The 21,274-nt window shown below is 44.5% G+C and overlaps 3 protein-coding genes across 9 annotated transcripts; 1 reads left to right on the top strand and 2 right to left on the bottom strand.

Moving 5' to 3' along the window:
• Positions 1-16: 16 nt before the first annotated feature.
• Positions 17-7,577, bottom strand: socs3b (suppressor of cytokine signaling 3b). 4 transcript variants are annotated; one of them, XM_061304390.1, is made up of 3 exons: positions 7,380-7,577; positions 3,664-3,949; positions 17-3,053 (listed from the first exon to the last, which is right to left on the bottom strand). In XM_061304390.1, the coding sequence occupies exons 2-3, from the start codon at positions 3,790-3,792 to the stop codon at positions 2,538-2,540; spliced, it is 645 nt and encodes a 214-aa protein (XP_061160374.1). In that variant the 5' UTR covers positions 3,793-3,949; positions 7,380-7,577; the 3' UTR covers positions 17-2,537. The 4 variants fall into 4 exon arrangements, with proteins under 4 accessions (XP_061160374.1, XP_061160373.1, XP_061160372.1 ...); XM_061304389.1 differs by lacking the exon at positions 7,380-7,577 and adding an exon at positions 6,019-6,157; XM_061304388.1 differs by lacking the exon at positions 7,380-7,577 and adding an exon at positions 4,746-5,077.
• LOC133171223 (CDP-diacylglycerol--glycerol-3-phosphate 3-phosphatidyltransferase, mitochondrial) lies at positions 6,092-13,749 on the top strand. 2 transcript variants are annotated; one of them, XM_061304381.1, is made up of 11 exons: positions 6,092-6,225; positions 6,974-7,169; positions 7,403-7,480; positions 9,024-9,123; positions 9,206-9,395; positions 9,472-9,650; positions 10,509-10,711; positions 10,964-11,255; positions 11,501-11,571; positions 11,661-11,781; positions 12,889-13,749. In XM_061304381.1, exons 1-10 carry the CDS (start codon positions 6,092-6,094, stop codon positions 11,778-11,780), a joined length of 1,563 nt encoding a protein of 520 aa, XP_061160365.1. In that variant the 3' UTR covers position 11,781; positions 12,889-13,749. The 2 variants fall into 2 exon arrangements, with proteins under 2 accessions (XP_061160365.1, XP_061160364.1); XM_061304380.1 differs by having other exon boundaries at positions 11,423-11,571.
• Positions 13,209-20,938, bottom strand: LOC133171225 (cytohesin-1-like). 3 transcript variants are annotated; one of them, XM_061304383.1, is made up of 12 exons: positions 20,641-20,938; positions 17,100-17,182; positions 16,197-16,261; positions 15,892-15,958; positions 15,665-15,783; positions 15,364-15,557; positions 15,140-15,288; positions 14,783-14,895; positions 14,314-14,392; positions 14,176-14,247; positions 13,941-14,095; positions 13,209-13,676 (listed from the first exon to the last, which is right to left on the bottom strand). In XM_061304383.1, the coding sequence occupies exons 1-12, from the start codon at positions 20,735-20,737 to the stop codon at positions 13,598-13,600; spliced, it is 1,272 nt and encodes a 423-aa protein (XP_061160367.1). In that variant the 5' UTR covers positions 20,738-20,938; the 3' UTR covers positions 13,209-13,597. The 3 variants fall into 3 exon arrangements, with proteins under 3 accessions (XP_061160367.1, XP_061160369.1, XP_061160368.1); XM_061304385.1 differs by lacking the exon at positions 20,641-20,938 and adding an exon at positions 19,198-19,399; XM_061304384.1 differs by lacking the exon at positions 20,641-20,938 and adding an exon at positions 17,807-17,965.
• Between the last annotated feature and the right edge of the window lie 336 nt (positions 20,939-21,274).

Raw genomic sequence — 21,274 nt, 5'->3', positions numbered from 1 at the left:
AGGCAAACAAAGGCAGTTGGCTTTTGTAAAAATAGTGCTCTTTAATATAAATTATTGAAATATTTTAGAAATATAAATATGTGCAACGTTCCATTTTTTTGTTTGTTATTTATTCTTCTTGCTTTGTTTTTGTTGTTGAGAGATTACAGCTTGTGTTGTGCCACACTAAGTGGCCACCAGCCTGCTGCGGTTAAGTAGAGTCTTTATAAAAGACAAAATAATTTTACATACATACACATGGCGTGACGTTGACAGACAGGTCCACCGGCACAAATGTGTGACTTTTCTTATTTTGTTTTTAGTGTTTGGGACGGCAGCAGAGAGCCTCCGCTGCTGAATAGGTCACAGGTTAGCTCGCGCCGTTCCAAGAAATATTTTTTTGCTTTTTTTTTTTTGGCAAAGATGACTGTTAAAATAAGTAAAAAAGAAATCCCTTTTTTGAAGGAGAGGGGTAGACGTGCTGCCGAGAGGTTTGAGTGGGATGAAAACAAAAAATACACACTTTGCTCTCCCGCTGTCACAATAGGATTGGCTGCTTTGAACCAAAACGGCCCGTGAGACTTTTATGTGCGTCCTGTTATGTTAGACTTGTCTGCTATATTTTAGGTCGATCAGTGAAACCGGTGTCCGGGGCCAAATTTGACTAACTTTCTAGCAGGCATTAGCAGGGTCATGTTAGGAGACCCCATCGATTCATACATTTCCACCAGGGCTCAAAAAACTTGAGCTTTCAGGCATGTGACTGAGTCGTAATTGCACCTTTAATTTGGTGACCGTCATGTGTCAAAGAGAATAAAAAAAAACTTTTTACTGCTGATCTTTGAAATGTGGGGAGTAATAATGAACAAAGTAACCGGTTCCTACTCATACTTTGTGTGAAAAGCATGCGTCTGGGTTCATTATTAATATTTTATACAGTCTTTTAACAACTGCGCCGTATTAAATCAACTAATCAATGCTCGCCTTTGATGAATTAATGATACGGACACTAAATAAGTGCGCGGACCTCGTGGGGCAGCACTCATGCATCTATGTATGTACGTGTATATATAGCTATATTTATATATCATCATTTGAAAAGCACGTACAGGGGTCCCTTGATTTATAACGGTCCCAAAATATAAGGTCTCAAGGTGCCTGCTTTTCTTTGCATTGATTTATATTTATGAGCTAAATGTGTTTGTCAGACAATCGTTTTCTGAAATTATGACTCTGCATAAACTCGGGTTACATCTGTGATGTATGAACAAAACTTTTGTAAATTAAGGATGCCCCTGTATTGGCTTTCAAGTTTGTCCACCAGATGGCGCTACTTTTTTACCCCATTCAAAGCATGCAACTAAATCATAAGTTTTTTTTGTTTTTTTTTTAAACTGTTTTCTACTGGGTTGCTTTTCTATTGAAATAACAACTGTCGCAATTAATCTCGCAATGTGTCAATCAGTCAGTCTGGAGACAGGGCCAAGACCTGCCGAAGAGGTCCTCGGTTTACGAATGTCCCGATATACGAGGCTTCAAATGGCATGCGATAAACTCATTAGAATATGTGGTCACATGAAGGCACGCTCAGTTACTACCGTATTTAATTGTGATAGCCACTACTGTGCTAGCATAGGTTAGCGATGGCGTAAAAATTTGGCTTGAGTCGCTCTAAACTCAAGACACCCTGGATATTAATTAGAGCCGAATCGTGATGTTATTGTCGGCCAAGTATCGCAATTATGTTATTTTAAATTGCATCGTGATGGGCTCTTAGAAACTACCTTTCGGCAAATTATTCTAATTTCAACACTGCCCCCCCCATAGTTTCTGGTGGTACTGCAAAGTAAGACATTTTGACATCTGATTTCCTATAATTCCTTGGTTTACGATGGTCCTGACATAAAAATAAAAAAAGGATTCAAATGGCACGCAATGAAAGATCCAATTTGTGCTACGCTATAAGAATCTCGTCAGGCCAAATAAAAAGGCACGCTCAGTTACTGCTAGACGTTGGACTGTGTTTTTGCAAACAGTAATTCTGGCTTTACTACACTAGTGATTTGGCGCATTGCAAATGGTGAATTCACGTTACATCACTGTCATAAAAACGGAACTGTGTCGTAAACCAAGGACCTTCCTTATCTCCATTTGTAGAAGCCTGGACACACGTGTTTTATAAGATGAGAACTACAAACAAAAAAAACATCTTAAGACTCGACGCCATTTTGACTCTGGGGCATCTGCCTGTCATTTCCTCGAAGCGCAAGGTGTCTTTTCTTTGTACGACTATGCCTCGACGACTTCTTAATCCCATTTGCTAGTTTTCTGGTTTCTCCATCTGCAAGATGATGGTGGATTTTTGCAGCCGGTTTTGGATTAAAGAGAAAAAAAGTAGAGTTTGGTCCCATGTGAACATGTGTACATTTCTTCTTGTTTAGTCTTCTATGAGGCTTTGCTCGGCGTCTAAGTCAGTCATTGGGAGAAGGTTGACCATTTACCTCTTCTCTCTGTCACGTCCACCGCCGAGAACTGGTCCGAGCCTAGCGTCTGCTAGCTCATATGGGGGCGTCGTACTCCTCCAGGAAGTCTTTGAGCGTGTGTGGCAACCGCTCGGCCCCGCCCAGGCCCTGGTTGTTCAGGGTCCTCCTGCATATGTGCTGCAGGGACGAGAGAGAGTTGAGGAGGGGCCGCTGCAACTCCAGCGGGATCCGCTCGCCGCCAGTGTGAATCAGATAAACGGTGCGGCTGGAGCCGGGTTCGGCGGCGTGGCCGGCGGGGCCTTTCCCCATGTAGTGCGCGATGAGCTTGAGCACGCAGTCAAAGCGCGGCGGCTCCTGAGTGCACTGTGCGTCGGGCTGCAGGAAAAAGCCGCTGCTTTCGCTGTGGACCCGCAGGTTCTTAGTGCCGAGTGCCGTCTGCACCGACAGCGTGAAGAAGTGGCGGTTGTCCGACGAGTCCCGAATCAGGAAGGTCCCGGGGGGCTCTGAGCGGAGCAGGGAGCTGGCCTCGCGGCCCCCCACCGCGCCCCAGTAGAAGCCGCTCTCCTGGAGCTTACCCAATGCGCGCATCACCTGAAACAAGTGATTTGTTGTTGGGGTTTATTTTACTTCGTTTTGGGAATCTTTCAACCCAACTACTACTAAGTTCATTTCAGATTTTACTGCATAGGCATGAATTTTATTTGGAGAAATATTTCATAATTATGATCAAGGAACACGATTTGTTTAAGTTAATGTACGAGACGATTGAAATGGTAAATAGTGGTTGTGTTTGTGGTCGTTTTGACATCGTGTGCTGCTCATTCTGTTGTTTGATCCTTGGCCACCAGGAGGCAGTAAAATACAACAACGACATGTAGATTTGATGACAAATTCATTTAAATTGCAAAAATATTAGTCGTTTTTTTTACAAAGGATCAAGACTATTTGTCTGCTTGTATGATTAGGGTTGAAATATAAGTTGTTTATAACTACCGCAGTAGTATCACTAGTTTTGCTAGACCATCTCTGTTGTTCCCTATTATGTGTTAACGTGAACTTTGGGCAAAGTTATGCAGTTTGGTAAAATATAACTACATGTAATTCTCTATGTTTTGTTTTGCAGACAATTCCAGCTGGGAGATGTCCCTAAACAGAAGTAACGGGAAGTTTAAAAAAAAAAAAAAAAAAAAAAATCACTAACCTGCTGGTAGTGTGCATGTGAGCTGAATGGCTTGAAGTGATGCGGGGTGCAGTCGGACTGCGGGGCCCGTCCCTCCGAGGGGGTCCCGCCGCTCATGGCGAGGGGCTCGCGCCGACGAGAGGCCACCATGGCGCCACGGTCCGCCGCCTCTGGGCAAAGGACGGGCGGCGGGAAGGCGCCGGTCGCGGAGGGGGACAAAGGGGAGGACGGCGGGGTCACACACCGGGTCCAGGGCCCGGGGGCAGAGGAGCTGGATGCATCCAGAGAGTGGCTGGGAGAGACACACCTGCACAGTAGACAGATGCTGTTCCTGAAATCAATGCGAGTCAAATGGCACAGATGCAAGAATGGTGCACGACTTAAGCCTTTCATACTGTTCATTTTCCATGCATGCAGAGTATTTTGTGGGCCAATTTCAGTCGTATGCATGACTATGGATTATGACTATCTTGTTTTACATTTGTACTAATTCAAGATTCCCCTGTGGCCCTTTAGAGACCAACAGGTGCAGATTTCTGTGCAAAGCTAGGCAAACGTGACAACAACATAGTTCTCAGGACTGATTCGACACTGGTAAAACTAAAAACAGCCTCACTGCTAAAAAATTGCATACACAATTTATTTGCATATTTAGGGGGTTATTTTTGGAAAAGTCGTCACTTTTGAGGGCAGAAATTTTGATCCCGCAGTATGTAAGGGTTAAATAAGATATTGTCATTCACCTTGCAGCCCATTCAGCAACTGGAGCCTGATTGCAATCGATCGTTAAGGGGGGGGCGTTAAAGAATAACGGGGTCACTGCCCTCTCTCTCTCCCCTTCACCCCAGCCCGTCTGCATTACAGCCACAGTGGCCCCTTTCTCCGGTTTCACACACAGATAGGGGGGCCCCATGCATGTCTGCACTGGAGCCTGGTGGTAGGGGTACGGAAAAGCGGAGGGGGGGCTTCCCCGGCTAGACCCCTGTTCCAGCTCGGAGCCGCCATTTCAGCCAAACCATTTAGACTACAAAGTAACTAAGACCCACTGCTGAATTTTCAACATATTTTAACGCGGTCTAATTTGCGCACGAGCCGTAACTTACCTTGCGGATTAATATAGCCCCTCGCCGCAGCTCGTCGCCAAAAGACACACTCGGCAAACTACCCGAGAGTAGTGCTAGATGGAGGAGGATTAGCTCAGGCATTAAAATCCCCCCGCCGGAATATTCCGCAAAAAACATATGCCGAGAACGGTCGTTTTCGTCAGCGGCGGCGCTGCCGTCTGCGGGACAGGAGGTAGACAGACCATATGCGTGTGTGTGTGTATGAGTGTGGCGGAAGGTTACCGGAGGTTGTTTCCAGTGAGTAAAGCCGATCGTAAGGCCCCGCCCCCTTCTGTCCTGAGGTTCTTCCAGTAAACGCACGGGTCCGCGCGCGCGCACGATCTTGGCGCGCGGGCACGCGTGCACGCGTGCATGCTCGCGCGGCCCTCGCTCTGGCGGATTGCCAGTAAATAATCGCGGTGACCTTTGCAGCAGGGTCCGCTTCCTGGTACCGCTCGAGCAATTCCATGCGCATTTTACACGGCATGAAATATTCATCGTGATAATTCATCACTCTGTATGCGTTTTTTCTTTCGTTATAAGGCGTACTTGTACCATTAAATTTGCGCACTCATTGCACATATGAGACGGTACTGTCATTAACTGCTGGCTAATTACACATATCAGGGGTGGGCAAACCTTTGTTCTCCTTTGACGTTTAAAATGGAAAGATAATTTGTTGATACGATTAAAAAAGCTATTTGAGTAATGAAATGATCATGTATTGTCATTTTTTCATCAATTATTAAAAAAAATATGTGTTTGTAAATTAGGACTTATTAGGTATAGTTAAGAACCGATTTAGTCATTTTTTTTATTCTTAAGATCGACTGGGTTTGATTCAATATTTATGTTGAGTCAATAAGAAATTGCAGTCCAGCTAGAGTACCCATTGAAAGTTTTCAAAGATTTATTTTCATACTCATGTGTCCAGATTCGGTATATGTCACCTCACTCAATAAAACCTATGTTTTGCGCAATACACCACAATCCCACATCTACAATAATACACGTACATATGTAAACGTATTTCTTCTCTTTTGCATATGAATTAAGTGTGCAAACACACACAAAATCAGGATTTATATAAGAAAATATAACCATTTTGTCGGTAAAGGGCATAATACGTGACAAGTGCATCCGGGTACGTGGGGGATGTGTACAATGTTATGAAAGAAAATGCAAATGCTGTATCCGGTTGAGGCTGACACCTTGTGTGTGACATTTACTCAAGTTATCATTGTGTCGAACGATGCCGGCTTGCTCTACTCACTCGCAGGTTGTCTTGTCAAGTGTCCACCGCTTCGTGTCAATAAAGTTTTGCGTGTTTTTATTTTTTTCTTCAAATGGTCACTGCGATAGCAATGGCGGCCCCCATGTCGTGGAGGAGGCTGGTGTACTCCGTGTACTCGCCGGCCCTGGCCGGGGTTTTCACGCGAATATCTGATCGGATCTTCCGCGCACGGGACCGACGAGGCGGGTAAGAAACGATGTCCAAATAAAATGCCGAAATCAGAGAGAAATCCGACGTTTCGTGTAGTAAGATAAGCATCCCGTTGACAGAAGCAGTTGCAGCCTTTGAATGCTAATGTAGTAACACTGTGTGTGCCACTTAAATGCTGCTGTAAGCTTTAAACGTCCTTATCCCTGGCTGGAGTGCTTTAGAGTCCCCCCAAAATATTCCCACCAAAAGACACAAAAATGTGTTTCCCATAAAATGATGTCTGATCATCGTTTCACGAAGTTGCGTTAATCGGGAGAACTCGTGAGCTATTTAAAATGCTTCGAACGACACTCGTTATTTTTCGGCTCTCCTCGATAATCATCGGCTCTCCCACTGCTGCGGCGCTCTGATGCCTGATTGGTTGTTATGCTGTGGGACGGCATTGGCTGGATTCCCTGTGTGTCCCGCCCACTTTGTAAAGTCAACAACATTGTGACGTATCCGATGTAAACAAATAACCGCCATATTGATTCGGAAAATTAATGAAAAATGACTATTTGTAATTACACTATAATACAGTCCCCCCATACAAAATCACATTTATTACTATTTTTTTGTCTAAATTATTAGAAACTGCTTTTGCCACACAAATAATGGATTTATCAATGAGTCCAATTAGACATTTCTTACTTAGCCTGCGTATTACATCCTCGCATTAGTATTCAGCACAGAGCTTTCAGCATTCTATCTCTGGTTAATAAATGTTCACATTTTGTTGCCGCAGCTCCTCCGTTCTGCTTTTAGCGCCCTTGCTGGCCAAAGCCGAGCCTGCTCCAGAGAGCGCCGCTGCTGCGCCAGGCGCCCCGCATAGCCTTCACGCCCACTTCCGATGGATGGCGGAGCGAGTACCGGCCTTCCGGGTCAACGGCGCACGTGTCCACGTGCTCACCTCGCCTGACCAGTTCTACCAGACGCTGAAGGTCAGTTGGAAGACAAATACTGTGTTTTGTCTGTCCTCCCCTTCCGCTTCGACTAATTGAGGAAATACTTTCCGTCGTGTTTAATTGCTGTACAATTATTTAATTAAAGTTCTTGAGTGTAACTTGTCTCTTTTGCACCTCTTGAAAGTAATGTCGCATATGAATGAAACTATTGATGAAATTCACGCTCACATCTCGTGCTATACTCACCTTCAGGGTTTCTTCCCCATCAGGCACGTGTCAGGACCGCCAAGAGACGAGTGGTGTTGGCTTCCTTGTATTTGGGAACGGGTCAGTTGGAACAGGACCTGGTGAGAGAGACGTGGTGTTACTGTGTGTGTGTTCTCAAGAGAACGGCCATCTTTAGTTTGGGCAGGTGAGAGCAATATCAAAACACAGGCCCTGGCCAAAGAAGCCCTCAGAGATGCCAGAAAATGTGAGTCACCGTTCACTCTAGCACAAGAGGTGCAGAATGAAAACGTTCCCGGCACCAACCAAAAGCAATGACTGCAGAGAGTTGAGGTTTTACGGGTATAAGGACACCAGTGCTGGCGTGCTGTTCTCCATGCCTGGAAGCCCAGCATAACAGTATGAAAACCACAGTCTGGGCTGAAGTTCACATTCAGCTCTTTTCCTTTTGTTTTTGTTTGAAAAACACACACACACATACACGTATACACAAAAAGTACGCTGAGTCACACGGCGAAAAGAATCCGAGTGAGCTGGCGTCGCTGCCAAAGTCTTTGAGGATGAGTCATTTCCCCCTCTGAAGAAATCCCAGGCGTCGTCGTTGTTGTGTATGAGATTGTGATGATGTGCAAAATATGATAATAAACGAAGCACATTACCGCCATTCCGATAATTACATTTGTGGTGTACTTTTAACAAAGCAGGGTCTAGCCAGGGAGTTTCCGTCTGTTATTCTGCAAGTACAACATTGGGTCAACTTCAACCACCCCAATTCCACGTCGGTACCTTACATCAGAGTTTAATTGGGAAAATATCAGGCAAACCAAAAACAAAAAAGTACTTTACTGAAACAACAATTAGTTCCACCGTTGTGCAGTTTGAGAAACACACCGGTTGTTCAGGAAAATCCAAACACTTTCCTGAAAGTCCCAATGGCCACCACGCCTCTGGTTTTGCATCTCACAATACATAGCTGGCATAATAGAGAAATCTTTTTTTGTTACTTTGCCAAACCTGATTAAACGAGTGGGCTGTGTTAGGAAAGAATTTTGGCATCAAAAAAATCACGTGTGTGTGACTCTGTGTGGACCAAAGTCACAAAACTGTGGTTAGGAATCACAAATAACAGCTAACCTGGAAAATAAATGTTTGATGGTATAAAAGGGAAAAATACGCGGTTGCTTTCCTTTGCGGCTACAACAACTTCCACTCTTTGCGCCCTGGCCTTCCCCACACTGTTCCCACTAAGTTGGAGGCATGCAAAACCGTGTGGCTAAGATGAAGCATTAACATTCAGGGGAGTGTACCTACGTGTCACTGCTAGAAAGAGGAAGGAGTTGGCTGCATGCATTTGGGCACCAGATGTTCTACTTGAGTCATCATTATAAAACGCTCCTCTCCTGGCTGCCTGGAAAGCAAAAAAAACAACAACCAAATAAATAAAATAGGACAGACATTGCCAAAACAAATCAAGTACCGGCATTGCCCGTTTTGTCATTGCACACAATGTTGCTTGTTACACATTTAAAAGCGCCACAGTGCTATTAAAGCCTCTTCTAAATCATTCTTGACATGTAGCGCTTCACCCCGAGGGAAATTTCTGAAAACTTAGCTTTGACTGCTTTCAGAGTACATTTCTTAGTGCTTTTTGTTACTGTGTTGCAGGTGGACTGCATGCAGGAAGCGCTGGAAAACTCACAGGAAAACAAACACGCGCCCGACCTTAAAGTCTCTGTGTTGCTGGACTATACACGAGGCTCTCGAGGTCAGAGGTCGTCCCCGTCACCGCGAATAAGTCTACCAGAGGGACAAAGGGGCTCATCCTCCCCGATTGTTCCTCTCCGCAGGGCAGGTGAACTCGAGGACCATGCTGCTGCCTCTGCTGCAGCGCTTCGCCTCGCAAATGCGCGTGTCCTTATATCACACTCCCGATCTGAGGGGCCTGCTGAGGATGCTGGTACCGCAGCGCTTCAACGAGACCATCGGCGTGCAGCACATCAAGGTCTACCTCTTTGACGATAGCTTCATCATTAGCGGGTAGGTGTATGTATTTATCATTTTGGTGCGTGGAGGCACAATAAATATATAAAACGCTTGGATGTTTTTTTTCCAGGGCCAATCTGAGCGACTCCTACTTCACTAATCGTCAGGACCGCTACGTCCTGCTGGAGGACTGCGGCGAACTTGCGGACTTTTTCTCTGAGCTGGTGGAGGCTGTTGGGGACGTTTCGCTGCAGCTTGGGCCTGATGACTCGGTGGCCATGCAGGATGGCATGGTACACCCATACCAAGGTAAATGCTCGGCTGTTTTGAACCATGCAGGTGTTTGTATTATTTTGGTTGCCATAAAGCTGATTCTGATGTGTGGAGAATTTTGAGAGAGGAGAAATGTTTTTTCAATTTGGAATAAAGCTGGAAGAAGTAAAAAGTTGTTAATATACCCTGGATGCCTCTAGTGTTATAGAACACATTTTTAGTTTTGCTTCTCTCATTACAAGAGTACCTAATGAAGAGTCTCCCAAACGCACTCACTTACTTGCATAACCGGAATACAGATTTCAAAGATGCCACCTCTGCAAATGACATAATGTCTGCTGGGAGCGGCATTGTGACGTTACGCCCTGGGAGAGAACACACACATGCAGTTAATTGATGGAAAATACAATTGGCATTTCCTCATAGATGAGGAAACAAGTGAGCCAAAATGAAGGCAAACCCAACCTGTTAATTATTCTGTGATGAGGGATAAAAGCCAAAGCGGCTTTTATCACTCATCACAGAATAATTAACAGGTTTTTAACAGGTTGGGTTTGCCTAATTACGACTATTAACAAAGCATCCGGGAAGTAGGTAAAAGCGTGTGACTTATTCGCTTTTATGTTCATCCCATTCCAAAATAGGATGAATACTTTTGAACATGCGTTGACACTTTGTTTTTACTTTAATACACTTGCAAAAATCTCAAAACGTTTGCTTGTCATTCCAGCATATTGCATAGTTTAAAAAAATCATTCATGTTGGAACAAGGTAAAAAAAAACATAAAAATACTGTAAGAAAGTGAGGTGCTGTGTAAAATGTGTTATTCTAGTATGATGCGTGAACCAACAATACATGCTCAGCTGTCTTGACCCTCTTTGGATCTCAACCAGGTGACAGGCAGGATTTCTCTGCGGCGGCGAGCAAGCACATCATGGAGGTGGTGGACATGGCTCGCGTGCGCCAGCAGCTACTCCTCAGCCAGCATCAGCACACCGAGGAGGAGGAGGAGGAACAGGAAGAAAAGGATACCTGGGTGTTCCCTCTGGTCCAGATGAAGCCCCTCGGCATCCGGGTGGACGAGCAGGTCACACAGGTGGGCGAGAGTGGCGTGTTTGTAACCCTGCGCGCGTGACTCACAGAGTAAAAAGATGACTAACAGCGGAATATTTGAGCACAGTTAGGTCACATTTTCTGGGCATCAACTCAGACAACAATCGCCAGCGCAATGGAATGTAAACTAGTGCGTCAACACTGCAAGCTTCGTTTGCACAATGTATTCGAACTCTTTCCAGAATATTTTATAATAAATGTAAGGAAAGAATTAAGACAATCTTGCCTCCTCCAGCGTCTGTTGCGAGACGCGGGCCCGGACTCCACCATCTACTTGACATCGGGCTACTTCAACCTGACGCGGGCCTACATGCATCTGGTGCTGGGGCCGGGGGCGGGCTACCGCATCCTAACTGCCTCGCCGGAGGTCAACGGCTTCTTCGGAGCCAAGGGCGTCGCCGGCGCCATCCCCGACGCCTACACGCACATCGCCAGGCAGTTCTACGAGCGCGTGCGTCAGCTGGGCCAGCAGGGCCGCGTGCAACTGCATGAGTACCACAGGCCGCAGTGGACCTTCCACGCCAAAGGTGACTTCATTTTCAATCTCCTTGAAAAAAAATACAAATGTATCACAATCACAATATCGAGGGAGGAGGGGAATTGCAATTTCATTATTTCTCAATCATCCGGCCGAGTGCCGTCCCACTCCACATTGATAAAGCCTATATGGTGATTCTGTGCTCTCGTCCTCCAGGTCTGTGGTACTACCTCAGCGAGCAGGACCGGCCATGTCTCACACTAATCGGCTCCCCCAATTTTGGCTACCGCTCAGTTCACCGCGACCTGGAGGCCCAGATCGCCATCGTCACAGAGAACGAGCAGTTGCAGGACCAACTGCGAGAGGTCTGCTTTTTATGCCGTCCTCACCCCAGTAAGACGACATTCCAATGGAGTCTCGTTTAGGTATTTGACCGTCTTGTGTCATGAAACAGGAGCAGGAAATGTTATACCGACGCTCCTCAGAGGTGTCTGGATTGACATTTGAGCAGCCAGACCGTCACGTTAAGCTTTGGGTCAAACTGGTCACGCCGTTCATCAAGAACTTCTTCTAAGGTAATAGGACCAACATGCTTGGGTACCTACATTGCAGCTTAGCTTACCTTTTGGCTTGGCAGGGGGATAGCATGAACCCATACAATACTGTCTGTCATTATACAGGATCTATAGTGCATAAAAGATTAATGCACTGGAAAGAAGAGTACACTGAAACTTCTTTCGAGTTTGGCTTGCTTGAATGTTTTCTGTGACATCATCCATACATGGAAATGATTAATAGTCTTGGACTGATGCACAGTCACCAGAATCCAACCGGCAATTTTCTAAAGCAACTTCCAGAGTCGTTGCGGCCCGTCCCGAACCCCTGTCCTCGTCTTCCCAGCAGAACACCCCCCCACCCAAAAAAGCGCCACGGCTGACTCACCCCTTCTTGTTTTGACTCACTCACATTTATTTATGACCGCCATCTTTGGAGGCTTACCTCCAGTGTCGGCAACACTGTTTGGTGTGCGTGGCAACGAAGAATGTGACCACAGTAAATTGTGGAAAAATAATTTTGAGTCAGGGTCAAAACTTTGCTATGATGTTTATCACATTTTACCCAAACTTATGCTTACTAATTTTGTTTAAAATGTCTTTAAAATATATATATTTTTAGCATCTTCTCTAAATTTGCATTTAAATTTTTTTTTTTCAAAAAAATCTGATAAGAAAACAGCATCTACCTTTGTATGACCTCAGAACAGGAGGCGTTGTTAGACACGGTATGCTAGACACGGTGTTTTGCTTCTGCTATTTTGTTGTCCCTGCCAGGAAAAACAAAAAATGGCAGCACTCAATCAATACCTTTGCACCAGACAATTAAAAAAAGACAAGTGTGAAGATCATTATCATCTGCTGAGAGACGGGACGGTGTTATTGTTAAGAGCACTGTCAGGAGGTTGGGAAATTAGCTTTTGGATCCAATCCAGGCTTTGTGTAAGAATTCCACAGGCAGAATTTTTTTGTGACTCCAGCCTGGAGTCATATGCCTTCTAGTGGTGAAAACAGGAATTGTCTCAGCCATTGAGACAAACAGACACTTCATGTTGTCTTTTTAGACTTCAAGTTCAAATTTTATTTTTTGAAAAACCTCACCAGCCTGTCTGTGTTGTCGTTGCGCAGGTGGAGAGCATCGAGGGCAATGCCGTTTCTGCTGATACTGCACATGTCAAAGACAGACTTGCGTATCCCTGCCAACATGTTCCAGGAATTGAAACACACATATATACATACTGTTTCACATCCGTAATACATTTCAAAGAAAATCTTCTGCGCCGGAGAAATGAAACGGACTTCAAGAAGATAATGGACACAGTGAAGGAGAAGAATGTGTTATTGTTCAATTACAGATGTACTTTTGTATGATAAAAAAAGGAGTGTGGGGTTATGTGTGAAAGCCCTCCTGTGAAATTCACCCCAAAGAATGCAGATATAGAAAGAACCTGGTTGTAAACTTTTAATCAGACAAAACAATAAATAAGGACAAATAAATACCAAGCAACACCTTCAATCACCAGTTCCACGAATTGTGCTTTGAAAGCATTGGGGGGGGTGAGGGACAAAATGTGAAAAGAGATCCAGTTTTTCTTTTTTGTGCCGAATTTAAATGAATATCTCCATCGACTTTCATGAAATGTAAAATGCTCAGTCAGCTTCTCACCCACAGAAGCAACAGATGAAAACAGGCAGAGGATGGTCCTCAAACATACTGTATGCGTATAAAAAAAAAAGGAAATGAGTTGAAGGTGCAACAGTGGTTCATTGATTTGACAGTTTGAGCTCCATTTGTTTCCAGCAGCACTCATCAGTCAAACCTGAGTGTTTGCGCACACTACACGCCCTTCAAGGAGGAAACCTTCTTTTTGCGAGCGGCCAACATCTCGTAGAAGGGGTCCTTGCTAATGGCGGCTCTGCGAGAGGCACATGGAGGACATGGCATGGGAGCAGGATGAAAATGAAATAAAAGTTCATCACATTGTGCAACTGACTTTTGTTTCTGTCTTATATACAAATGGCTACTAGAATTTAAGACGGGATCTCACAAGGTTGCGTACCTCACAACACGAGTCACATGGTTCTATGGTATTTTGGCTTTAGTTACTAAATATGGTTAAAGTATGTGATAGCTACAATTGATTCAGCACAATTACATCAAGACGACAAATAAAACTCACTTGATGCTGTTGATCCACTCATCCTTCTCCTCTGCGGTGGGGGCGGAAATTCTGTAAAAAGTGTGGTTGCCCTCAACGACGCGGCCGTCCGCCTCCGTCTTGCAGGCCTTGATCACCTGATCTCTGTGGTCCGGGATGAAGAGCTCGAAGCAGTTCTTGGGAACGGGACAAGGAGGATGAGCGTCAGTGAGCTGTTTGAAAACCACACCCGGCTTGCATAGTTCAAAGACTTTACCGGTTTCTTTGAGTCATCCACTTCACGAATGCTTAGATTTTCCAGGGGAATGATCCCTCGCGGTTCTTTGTCCTTTGCGGAGAAAAGACATTTCATAATTAGGGCGAGTGGCGCAAAATGTTATTAAAGTGTACTTACTGTTGTGAACTCAAAATAATAAAGGCAGTTATCTGTGAGGATGAACCAGCGCCTCTTCCAGGTCTTTACTCGACCGCCTGCGGACAAACGACAGGTCAGGCGTGAAGATCCTTCATATTTGCGGTTAAAGCAGGTTTAAAAAAAAAAAAAAAAATGCTACTAAAAGAGGGGATCAGAAGCCAGCGTTTGTAAGATTAAAAGCACAGCATGGGAGATGGAAGCGTGACGTAGTTTGGGTGCTAGCGCATGAGCTCAAAGCTAATTTGCACACAGCGGTGAGGTGAGGCAAAAGCGATCGGTGCGTTAAAGCCGAGATGGGCGGTACTTACCTCCTGGTTTCATAAAACAGAAAAACAGAAGAGAGAGAAAACAGTCAACTCTTTTCCAGTCACGCCCGCTGGCGTTCACACGTTATCTCGAGAGCTTCTCTTAAGAGAATCTACCAGGTGGCGCTCCCGGCAAACGCGTACCTAGTTTGAGCAGCCAGCCCTCTCTGTCGGGATTGAAAAAAGTGTGCGTGAGGTCGTTGCCGTCATCCTCTGGGATTTTAAAGGGCTCGTTCTTGATGCTTTCAAAGAGGTTCTGCACACAGAGAGCCAGACAAAGCGTTACGCACGAGCTCATACACGTTTTCACAATAACAGTCGCACTGCAGCACAATAGAAATATTAGGATAAATGTAGTACATTCCAAAAGGTTTCTCAACTACGGTCAGCAGATGCCTTTTTTCAGATGGCCGTTTCTACTACCATATAATTCATGTGATCGCCTGGCACAACAGGACTAAACAAAATGATGGAAAATCAGGGAAAGTTAAGTCTCTCACTCGGAGAAGCTCATCTGGCAGGTCTCCACCGTCGTTTATGCCTCGATTCATGGCTGTGAATCTCTGAACGGAGGGCTTGTCCTTCACGTTGGGGTTGTGCAAACTGGTGTTAAGCATGATGACGGCAAAGGACAACACGTAACACGTGTCTGCGCGAATAAAAAGTCCTTGTTGTTACAAGTGCAGACCCATCGGAATGCCAAGGCTGAATCTCGCCCACTCACCCGTGCTCTGAAACACGCCGGGATTGCAGTAGCAGTATCTCCGGGCGAAGGCCTCCATCATGCGGTCGATCTTCTGCGCCTCGCCGGGAAGCCGGAAGCTCCACAGGAATTGCCGCAGGGCCTGGACCAGGTTCAGGTCAGAGAACTCGTGCAGCTGGAGGAAGGCGTGCAGCACCTCGATGTTGAAATCGTCTCTGCGACGCACACACACAGATTTGTCAATCAGTGACTCGAAATAGTAGACACTGAGTAACCAGCATCACAGAATTGGCTGAAGGTAGCATCCGATAAAAACACTGACCTCTCTCCGAGGTAATCGCCGATGGCCGTTTTGTTCAGGCCCTCGCCCTTGTAGAGGAAGCGTGCGATGTCGTCACTAGTGTTTTTCAGCAACGAGCAGTCGATCAGGAACTGGATCCCCTTAATATTACAAATGCATACAGTCATAATTGAGCTACTGCTTCAAATGTGCAGTTGTGAAAACAAAGTTGTTGTTTTTTATCTCAAATACATGAAGACTACTCTCACCTTCTTGGGGTCCATGTTGAACTTCTTCCGCCCCATGGCCATCTGTTTATTCCTCTGCATGCTTTTCCTAATGACGCAGAAAATAAAATCAGCGACAAAAATATTATAATAAGGTAACGCTGTCCATGATAATGTACAAGTGCCAAAATGCAGATCTGGATTAAGTTGAGTTGAAGTCCATTCTGGATAGAAAAATGGAACTAGGCCACTCGCAAATAAGCAGACAAAATGGTGCCCTGAATTCTGGGTGTCACCTTTCATAGTCTGCACTCCCACACAAAAATGTTTCGAGAAAAACCTCTTACCTTTCTTCAGTCAGACCCAGGTTATCAATCTCACTGGTGACCTCGGCTATCTCATTCTTCAGCCTCTATAAGAGCATAAAGAAAAGCACATAGAAAAAAAAAATCCAAACATAGATTGAGTGAAACCCTACAACTCTCAACTCCTCTGTGGGAGCTGGAGCACCTGTTCTTGGCTCAGCCCGGCGACCTTGGTTCCCCTCTCCTCACGCTTTGACCCACAATCACGAGTCTGCTCGGCCAGACAACACCCCCTCCCTCCCTCCCTCCTTCAACAGCCCCCTGACAGTTGGCCCGGAATGGAGTAAGTAGGGGGGAATGCAGTGACGAGGAATGGCAAGAAAAAGAGGATAAATAAAGAGACGACAGCCTGTAGGAGCAAAAACATGATAGGAAAAAAAATAGGACGAGGACCGTGTCTCCGATTAGGAGCTGCCCAGACACAATCCCCACCCCAAGTAAATAAATCCAGTCTGTGTCACCCTGGTGACAAATGCCCCCCTCCCTATAAAGCAGCAGCGTCCCGTGTCTCCATTACTGGAATATTTGACGGCCCATTGCCCATTTGTCCCGAGGGCACGTGGAAGCCACACTTAAAGCAGACAAGTGAGGTTCAAGACTTACCAAGAAACATTTCAATTCCTGTGAGTGCTTTATGCTTTTTCTTAATTTTCCGTTCATTTCTTTTAACACTTGTGTGGCAGTTAATGACTTCAAAAAACAGCTTGAATAAGAATGAACCATTTCATTTTGCATTATTTTCAATGGGGAAAAATAACATGTGCAACCTATCCCATTCCCGTAATTATCCGGTCTGTGGAGAACATTACGTCTAGCAGAAAAGTGAGACTGATTGGTCAAGTATTTGCCACGAGGTAGACTGTGTGCATCTGTGTTTGTGTTTACTTGTATGTCCTGCAGTAGCTCCTGTTTCCTGCGGCGGATGCTCTCCAGCTCCTCTCTCTCCTCTGGACTGAGGTCATCGGGCACTGAGGGCCAACAAGAATGTATAAATACAACAAATTGACAACTTTTTGTAACCATTATGTATTATCCCACCCACATCCATGCAAATCAAAATCTCAATTCATATCATAAAAACAAACAAACAAACAAACAAACACTGCAGCTATCTAACCATTTCCAAACGCAAAACCCTGAAGACACAAAACGACAGCTCTTAAATTAGCTCCATCTTGATTGTGCAATTGTCACTTTGACCCGGCGTTGGCATTCAACACAGTGATTTTCCCTTGTGATCTGGTGGTTGGAACTTTCTCCGCTGGCTAAACGAATGCGGCATTACACGCCTTCTAAAAAGGGCAAACACATGCACACGGCTCCCAGACAGATGTACTTAACCAGACTGAAGTTGCTCTTATTATAACCCAGGACAAAAATAACAGCACACCATTGTGAGAAAGAAAATTGTGCAAAACACTTGACGGAGGCACATTGAAAATGACAAAGTTATAACAGACCACTCATTGTGTTTGTGCATGTCGCGGGACTTCTTGTCATAGCGGTTCACACGCACAAAAACATGAATCAAATCGATTTGGAAAATGTTAGCACCGAAGTTGGCGCCTATCACATGTCACGCTGCTTCTTACCCATGAAAGAGTTAGTCCGATCCCATCCACCTGTCTTAATCTGAGAGTTGATCATTCCACATCATGGCCAGCATGGGAGAACAGACTGATGTGCGACAGCCAAAGAGGGGCGAGACCCTTTAGCGTCACCCTCCCCCAATTCCGCCCCCCTGCCTTAAGTCTATCTCCTCCCTCCATCTCCTCCCTCCAAACGTGACCTTCGAATTGGGCATCATGAGCCGGCCAAAAGTGGAGTTAGATTGGTAGCTGCCGATATGTGGGCACAAAGTCTCCATGTTGTTGGCTCTATTGAAATTCAGCGGGAAATTCTGTTCCCGCCACGACAACATTTTTTTTTTACCAGAACGAGGAGCCCGGACAGTGGTGGTCATCACATGCCAGCAACCGCAAATTAAAATTGCGCCGCCTTCTCGGCTCAGCACGATCTTGTCCATCTTACCCCTTTGGGACCTTCAGACGCAGCTGACATGGCACCCGAGGCCAAGTGGGTTTATTTGGGAAGAAAAGAAAATGATGTGTTTGGTCGTCTCGCTCCACGCATAAAGCGAGGATTGTCTTTGCCACGGCAGCTGGCCCCGAAGCTAACTGGCTGGGCACGGCGTGATATAATCCAGTGGTTACGGTGAACTCCCCATGGAGACTGGGAAGTATTTTTCACCAGAAAGTCCAACGTGTATTCAACAGCAGATATGTGGCCAGAGAGAAAGAATGAGGAATGAGATGGAGTTGGTTTGGGATGCAGGACAAATGGCACAAACGACATAAACTGCAGGAAGACCCAACCTCACAAACACCTGTCATAAAAATAACGCTGCTCTTTGTGTAGTGAACAATAGAAATATGATTGCAATTGCATTTAACATTTCCTGTTTTAAACCAACAGAGCTGCACCAATTCTGTTGATCCCATGTGTTCATTTTAGGCTTCATTTCCCTAGCAACAAGGCAATATATATATTTTTTTTTAATACACCTACTTGTTTTGTGTTAACACACAAATGACCGGACCAACTTTGATAGAATGATGGACAAACAACACAACATAACACACTTTTACAAAACGTCAGAAAAAGTCATAATGTCCAAAACATCCTTTAACGACGTAAAAAAAAAAATCTCAAAATGGATGCTGTGGTTAAAGTGCTAATAAATGAGCACAGTACCTCATCAAGTGTGGCCTCGGTCCAAATTGACAAATAATGGCTGACTTGTGTGGCCACAAAGAGCTTTTATAGACACAGTCGGAGACGAGATATTTACTTAAATAAAAACGCGAATGATTATTTTGATGGTGTATTCTGAATTACATCACGTTAGCTGCTAATTAGCCCAACTCGCTGAGCTAACTTTGTTACCCTCGCTCAAATTAAAAGGACCCCCAAGGCAACTTACCGACGCCGTCTTCCGACTTTAAAACCATGTTCGCGTCGCTGTTCAACAGCCCGCAGATGAAGCAAGGCGCGAATGGGACAAGAATTAAAAACTTTGAGTAACTTTAAAGGTTAAAAAGGGGATTTGTACAAGCGTTTGGATGGAGTGAAAATTTGACAACGGTATCCCATCAAGACAGCCGGCGTTGAGGCTCAGACGAAGGGGGCGTGACTTCAGCAGAGGCAGCCAATCAGAAGGTGACTGTATCTGACTCAATATCTGATTGGAGGAATAGAAATAAAAAGTTGAATATATTAAAACAATTTAATTTGATCATGATTTGATTTGAGCTTTCATTCGGCTTATTTAATAGATAACTTTTTGATCAAACAAGTACTAATAAGTTTGTTTTTTTGTGCCACAGTTAGGTAAATTGCCAGTTAAACACATTATTATTATTTGAATAACTAACTTATAGCAGATATATTATGAAAAAACACTTTTTCAGTCATTTTCTGTGTGGGATGCAGCTGTCGTATTGGATGTGTTTGGATGGAAGCAAAGAAGCCAAAAAGAATTGCAGCTGTGCACTTTAATCAGCCATTTTGGACACGATAACAACAGGATATGCTGAGGATGGGTTAAAGAAAGATCTCAGGAACTTGCTGATGGCCTTTTTCCTGACAAAGAAAACGAGGTTAGATTCAATCTAACCTCTGAGTGGAGCAAACCTTGCAGTAAAACAAGACAAAATGACAAATAATATGCACATAATCCAGGTCCACTCTTTTTATCATTTATTGTGTGTCCCAAATGGAGTTTGAATGAGGTGAAATGACACACAGGCTACAAGGCGAGAGCGATGGACCGTCGTGGAGATGGTACCACTCGGGCACCCACTTGAGAGGAGGATCCATTCTGGGCCTGAGAGGATGATGAATGTGCGTCACGCTCTCAAATGGAGCCCACCATCTCGTGCACGCAGGTTTTTGCCTGACTCATGCGTGTGCGTGCACAACAAAATGCCAAATAAACAAATGAACTAAACACAGCATGGTACGCACACACACTCTTGGAAATCACCACGGCAACAGCTGCAACATGTTGCCCTTATATTTACATGAGAGATGGAGATAAACTGTGTTTAAATTCAATTTGATTGTTTTGACAACATCAGTATACAGTGTAGTTATGCCACACAGTTTAAGGACGATTATTTTTATTGAGATTTTGTGTGTGATTATGTCAGATATAGATTTGAAGTTTTTTTTTTTTTTATTACGCCAGCCAAGATGTAATCAATCAGGAATGATAGTTTTGACTTTCGGCAATTGTTTTGATTTACAAATGTGCGGTCACACTTAGCTTTTTGAGAATGATTGTTTTGATTTGATTTCAACAGGATATGGTTATTCTATTACACAGATTATCTTACTAATGACAATTAAGGTAACAATTACTCACCTTTAGGAGCAGGAGCAGCAGCAGACTCCAGAGCTCGTATCGTCGGGCATAAAAACGCCTGAAAACTGAAAGCGCACAATTCGCTAACACTCCCCATAACGCAATCCCTCTTTGGTTGAAGACTCACAGCAACATCAGAATTTTTCTCCGTCCACTGACACCATCACTTTGCGATGGACTCTTTCAGAAACATGTTCTTCTTCATCTCACTCTCTCTCCACCGCTCACACACTTGACCTGACTCTCAACATCCACGCTCACACACTATCACATGGACACCCAATATGACACTCTGAACAGTTGCTCAAGTATTATTGGAAGTGATGGTGACAAATGGGCGTGCACACATGCACACCAACTCTTTCTCCCACTCGCGTGCGCATACATACACGCAGCTATTTTAATATCAGACGTGAAGGAATTTGCTTGCAAGAATTTATGCTGTCTCTTGGCTAATATTAATTTATGTTTACTCTGGACCAATAAAACATTAGATTAAATAATATTTATATATATTTTTGATGTAAAATGAAAAATAAAATAAACGTACATATTAAGTTTTTGTGTCATACTGACATTCACTTTCCCTTGCACTATTTTGGTCCAATAATAACTCTTCTTTTCCCTGCAGGGT

This window comes from Syngnathus typhle, linkage group LG18 (assembly GCF_033458585.1).
Source record: "Syngnathus typhle isolate RoL2023-S1 ecotype Sweden linkage group LG18, RoL_Styp_1.0, whole genome shotgun sequence".
NCBI classification, from domain to species: Eukaryota; Metazoa; Chordata; class Actinopteri; order Syngnathiformes; family Syngnathidae; genus Syngnathus; species Syngnathus typhle.
Note: the sequence above shows the minus strand (reverse complement) of the source record. Positions and strands in the feature narration are given on the sequence as shown.

What these genes read in the sequence shown, in the direction of transcription:
- LOC133171223 (XM_061304380.1), top strand. Translation starts at nt 6,092, where the DNA reads ATGGTCACTGCGATAGCAATGGCGGCCCCCATGTCGTGGAGGAGGCTG. An exon ending in GTGGACCTTCCACGCCAAAG is followed by an intron (nt 11,256 to 11,422) that starts GTGACTTCATTT and finishes CTCGTCCTCCAG; the next exon opens with GTCTGTGGTACTACCTCAGC. An exon ending in TGCAGGACCAACTGCGAGAG is followed by an intron (nt 11,572 to 11,660) that starts GTCTGCTTTTTA and finishes GTCATGAAACAG; the next exon opens with GAGCAGGAAATGTTATACCG.
- LOC133171225 (XM_061304383.1), bottom strand. Translation starts at nt 20,737, where the DNA reads ATGGGGAGTGTTAGCGAATTGTGCGCTTTCAGTTTTCAGGCGTTTTTA. An exon ending in AGCTACTGCAGGACATACAA is followed by an intron (nt 16,262 to 17,099) that starts GTAAACACAAAC and finishes ATGCTCTTATAG; the next exon opens with AGGCTGAAGAATGAGATAGC. An exon ending in GGCGATTACCTCGGAGAGAG is followed by an intron (nt 15,558 to 15,664) that starts GTCAGTGTTTTT and finishes TGTGCGTCGCAG; the next exon opens with AGACGATTTCAACATCGAGG.
- socs3b (XM_061304387.1), bottom strand. Translation starts at nt 4,555, where the DNA reads ATGGGGCCCCCCTATCTGTGTGTGAAACCGGAGAAAGGGGCCACTGTG. An exon ending in GTTGCTGAATGGGCTGCAAG is followed by an intron (nt 3,950 to 4,385) that starts GTGAATGACAAT and finishes TCTACTGTGCAG; the next exon opens with GTGTGTCTCTCCCAGCCACT. An exon ending in CACATGCACACTACCAGCAG is followed by an intron (nt 3,054 to 3,663) that starts GTTAGTGATTTT and finishes CACTTGTTTCAG; the next exon opens with GTGATGCGCGCATTGGGTAA.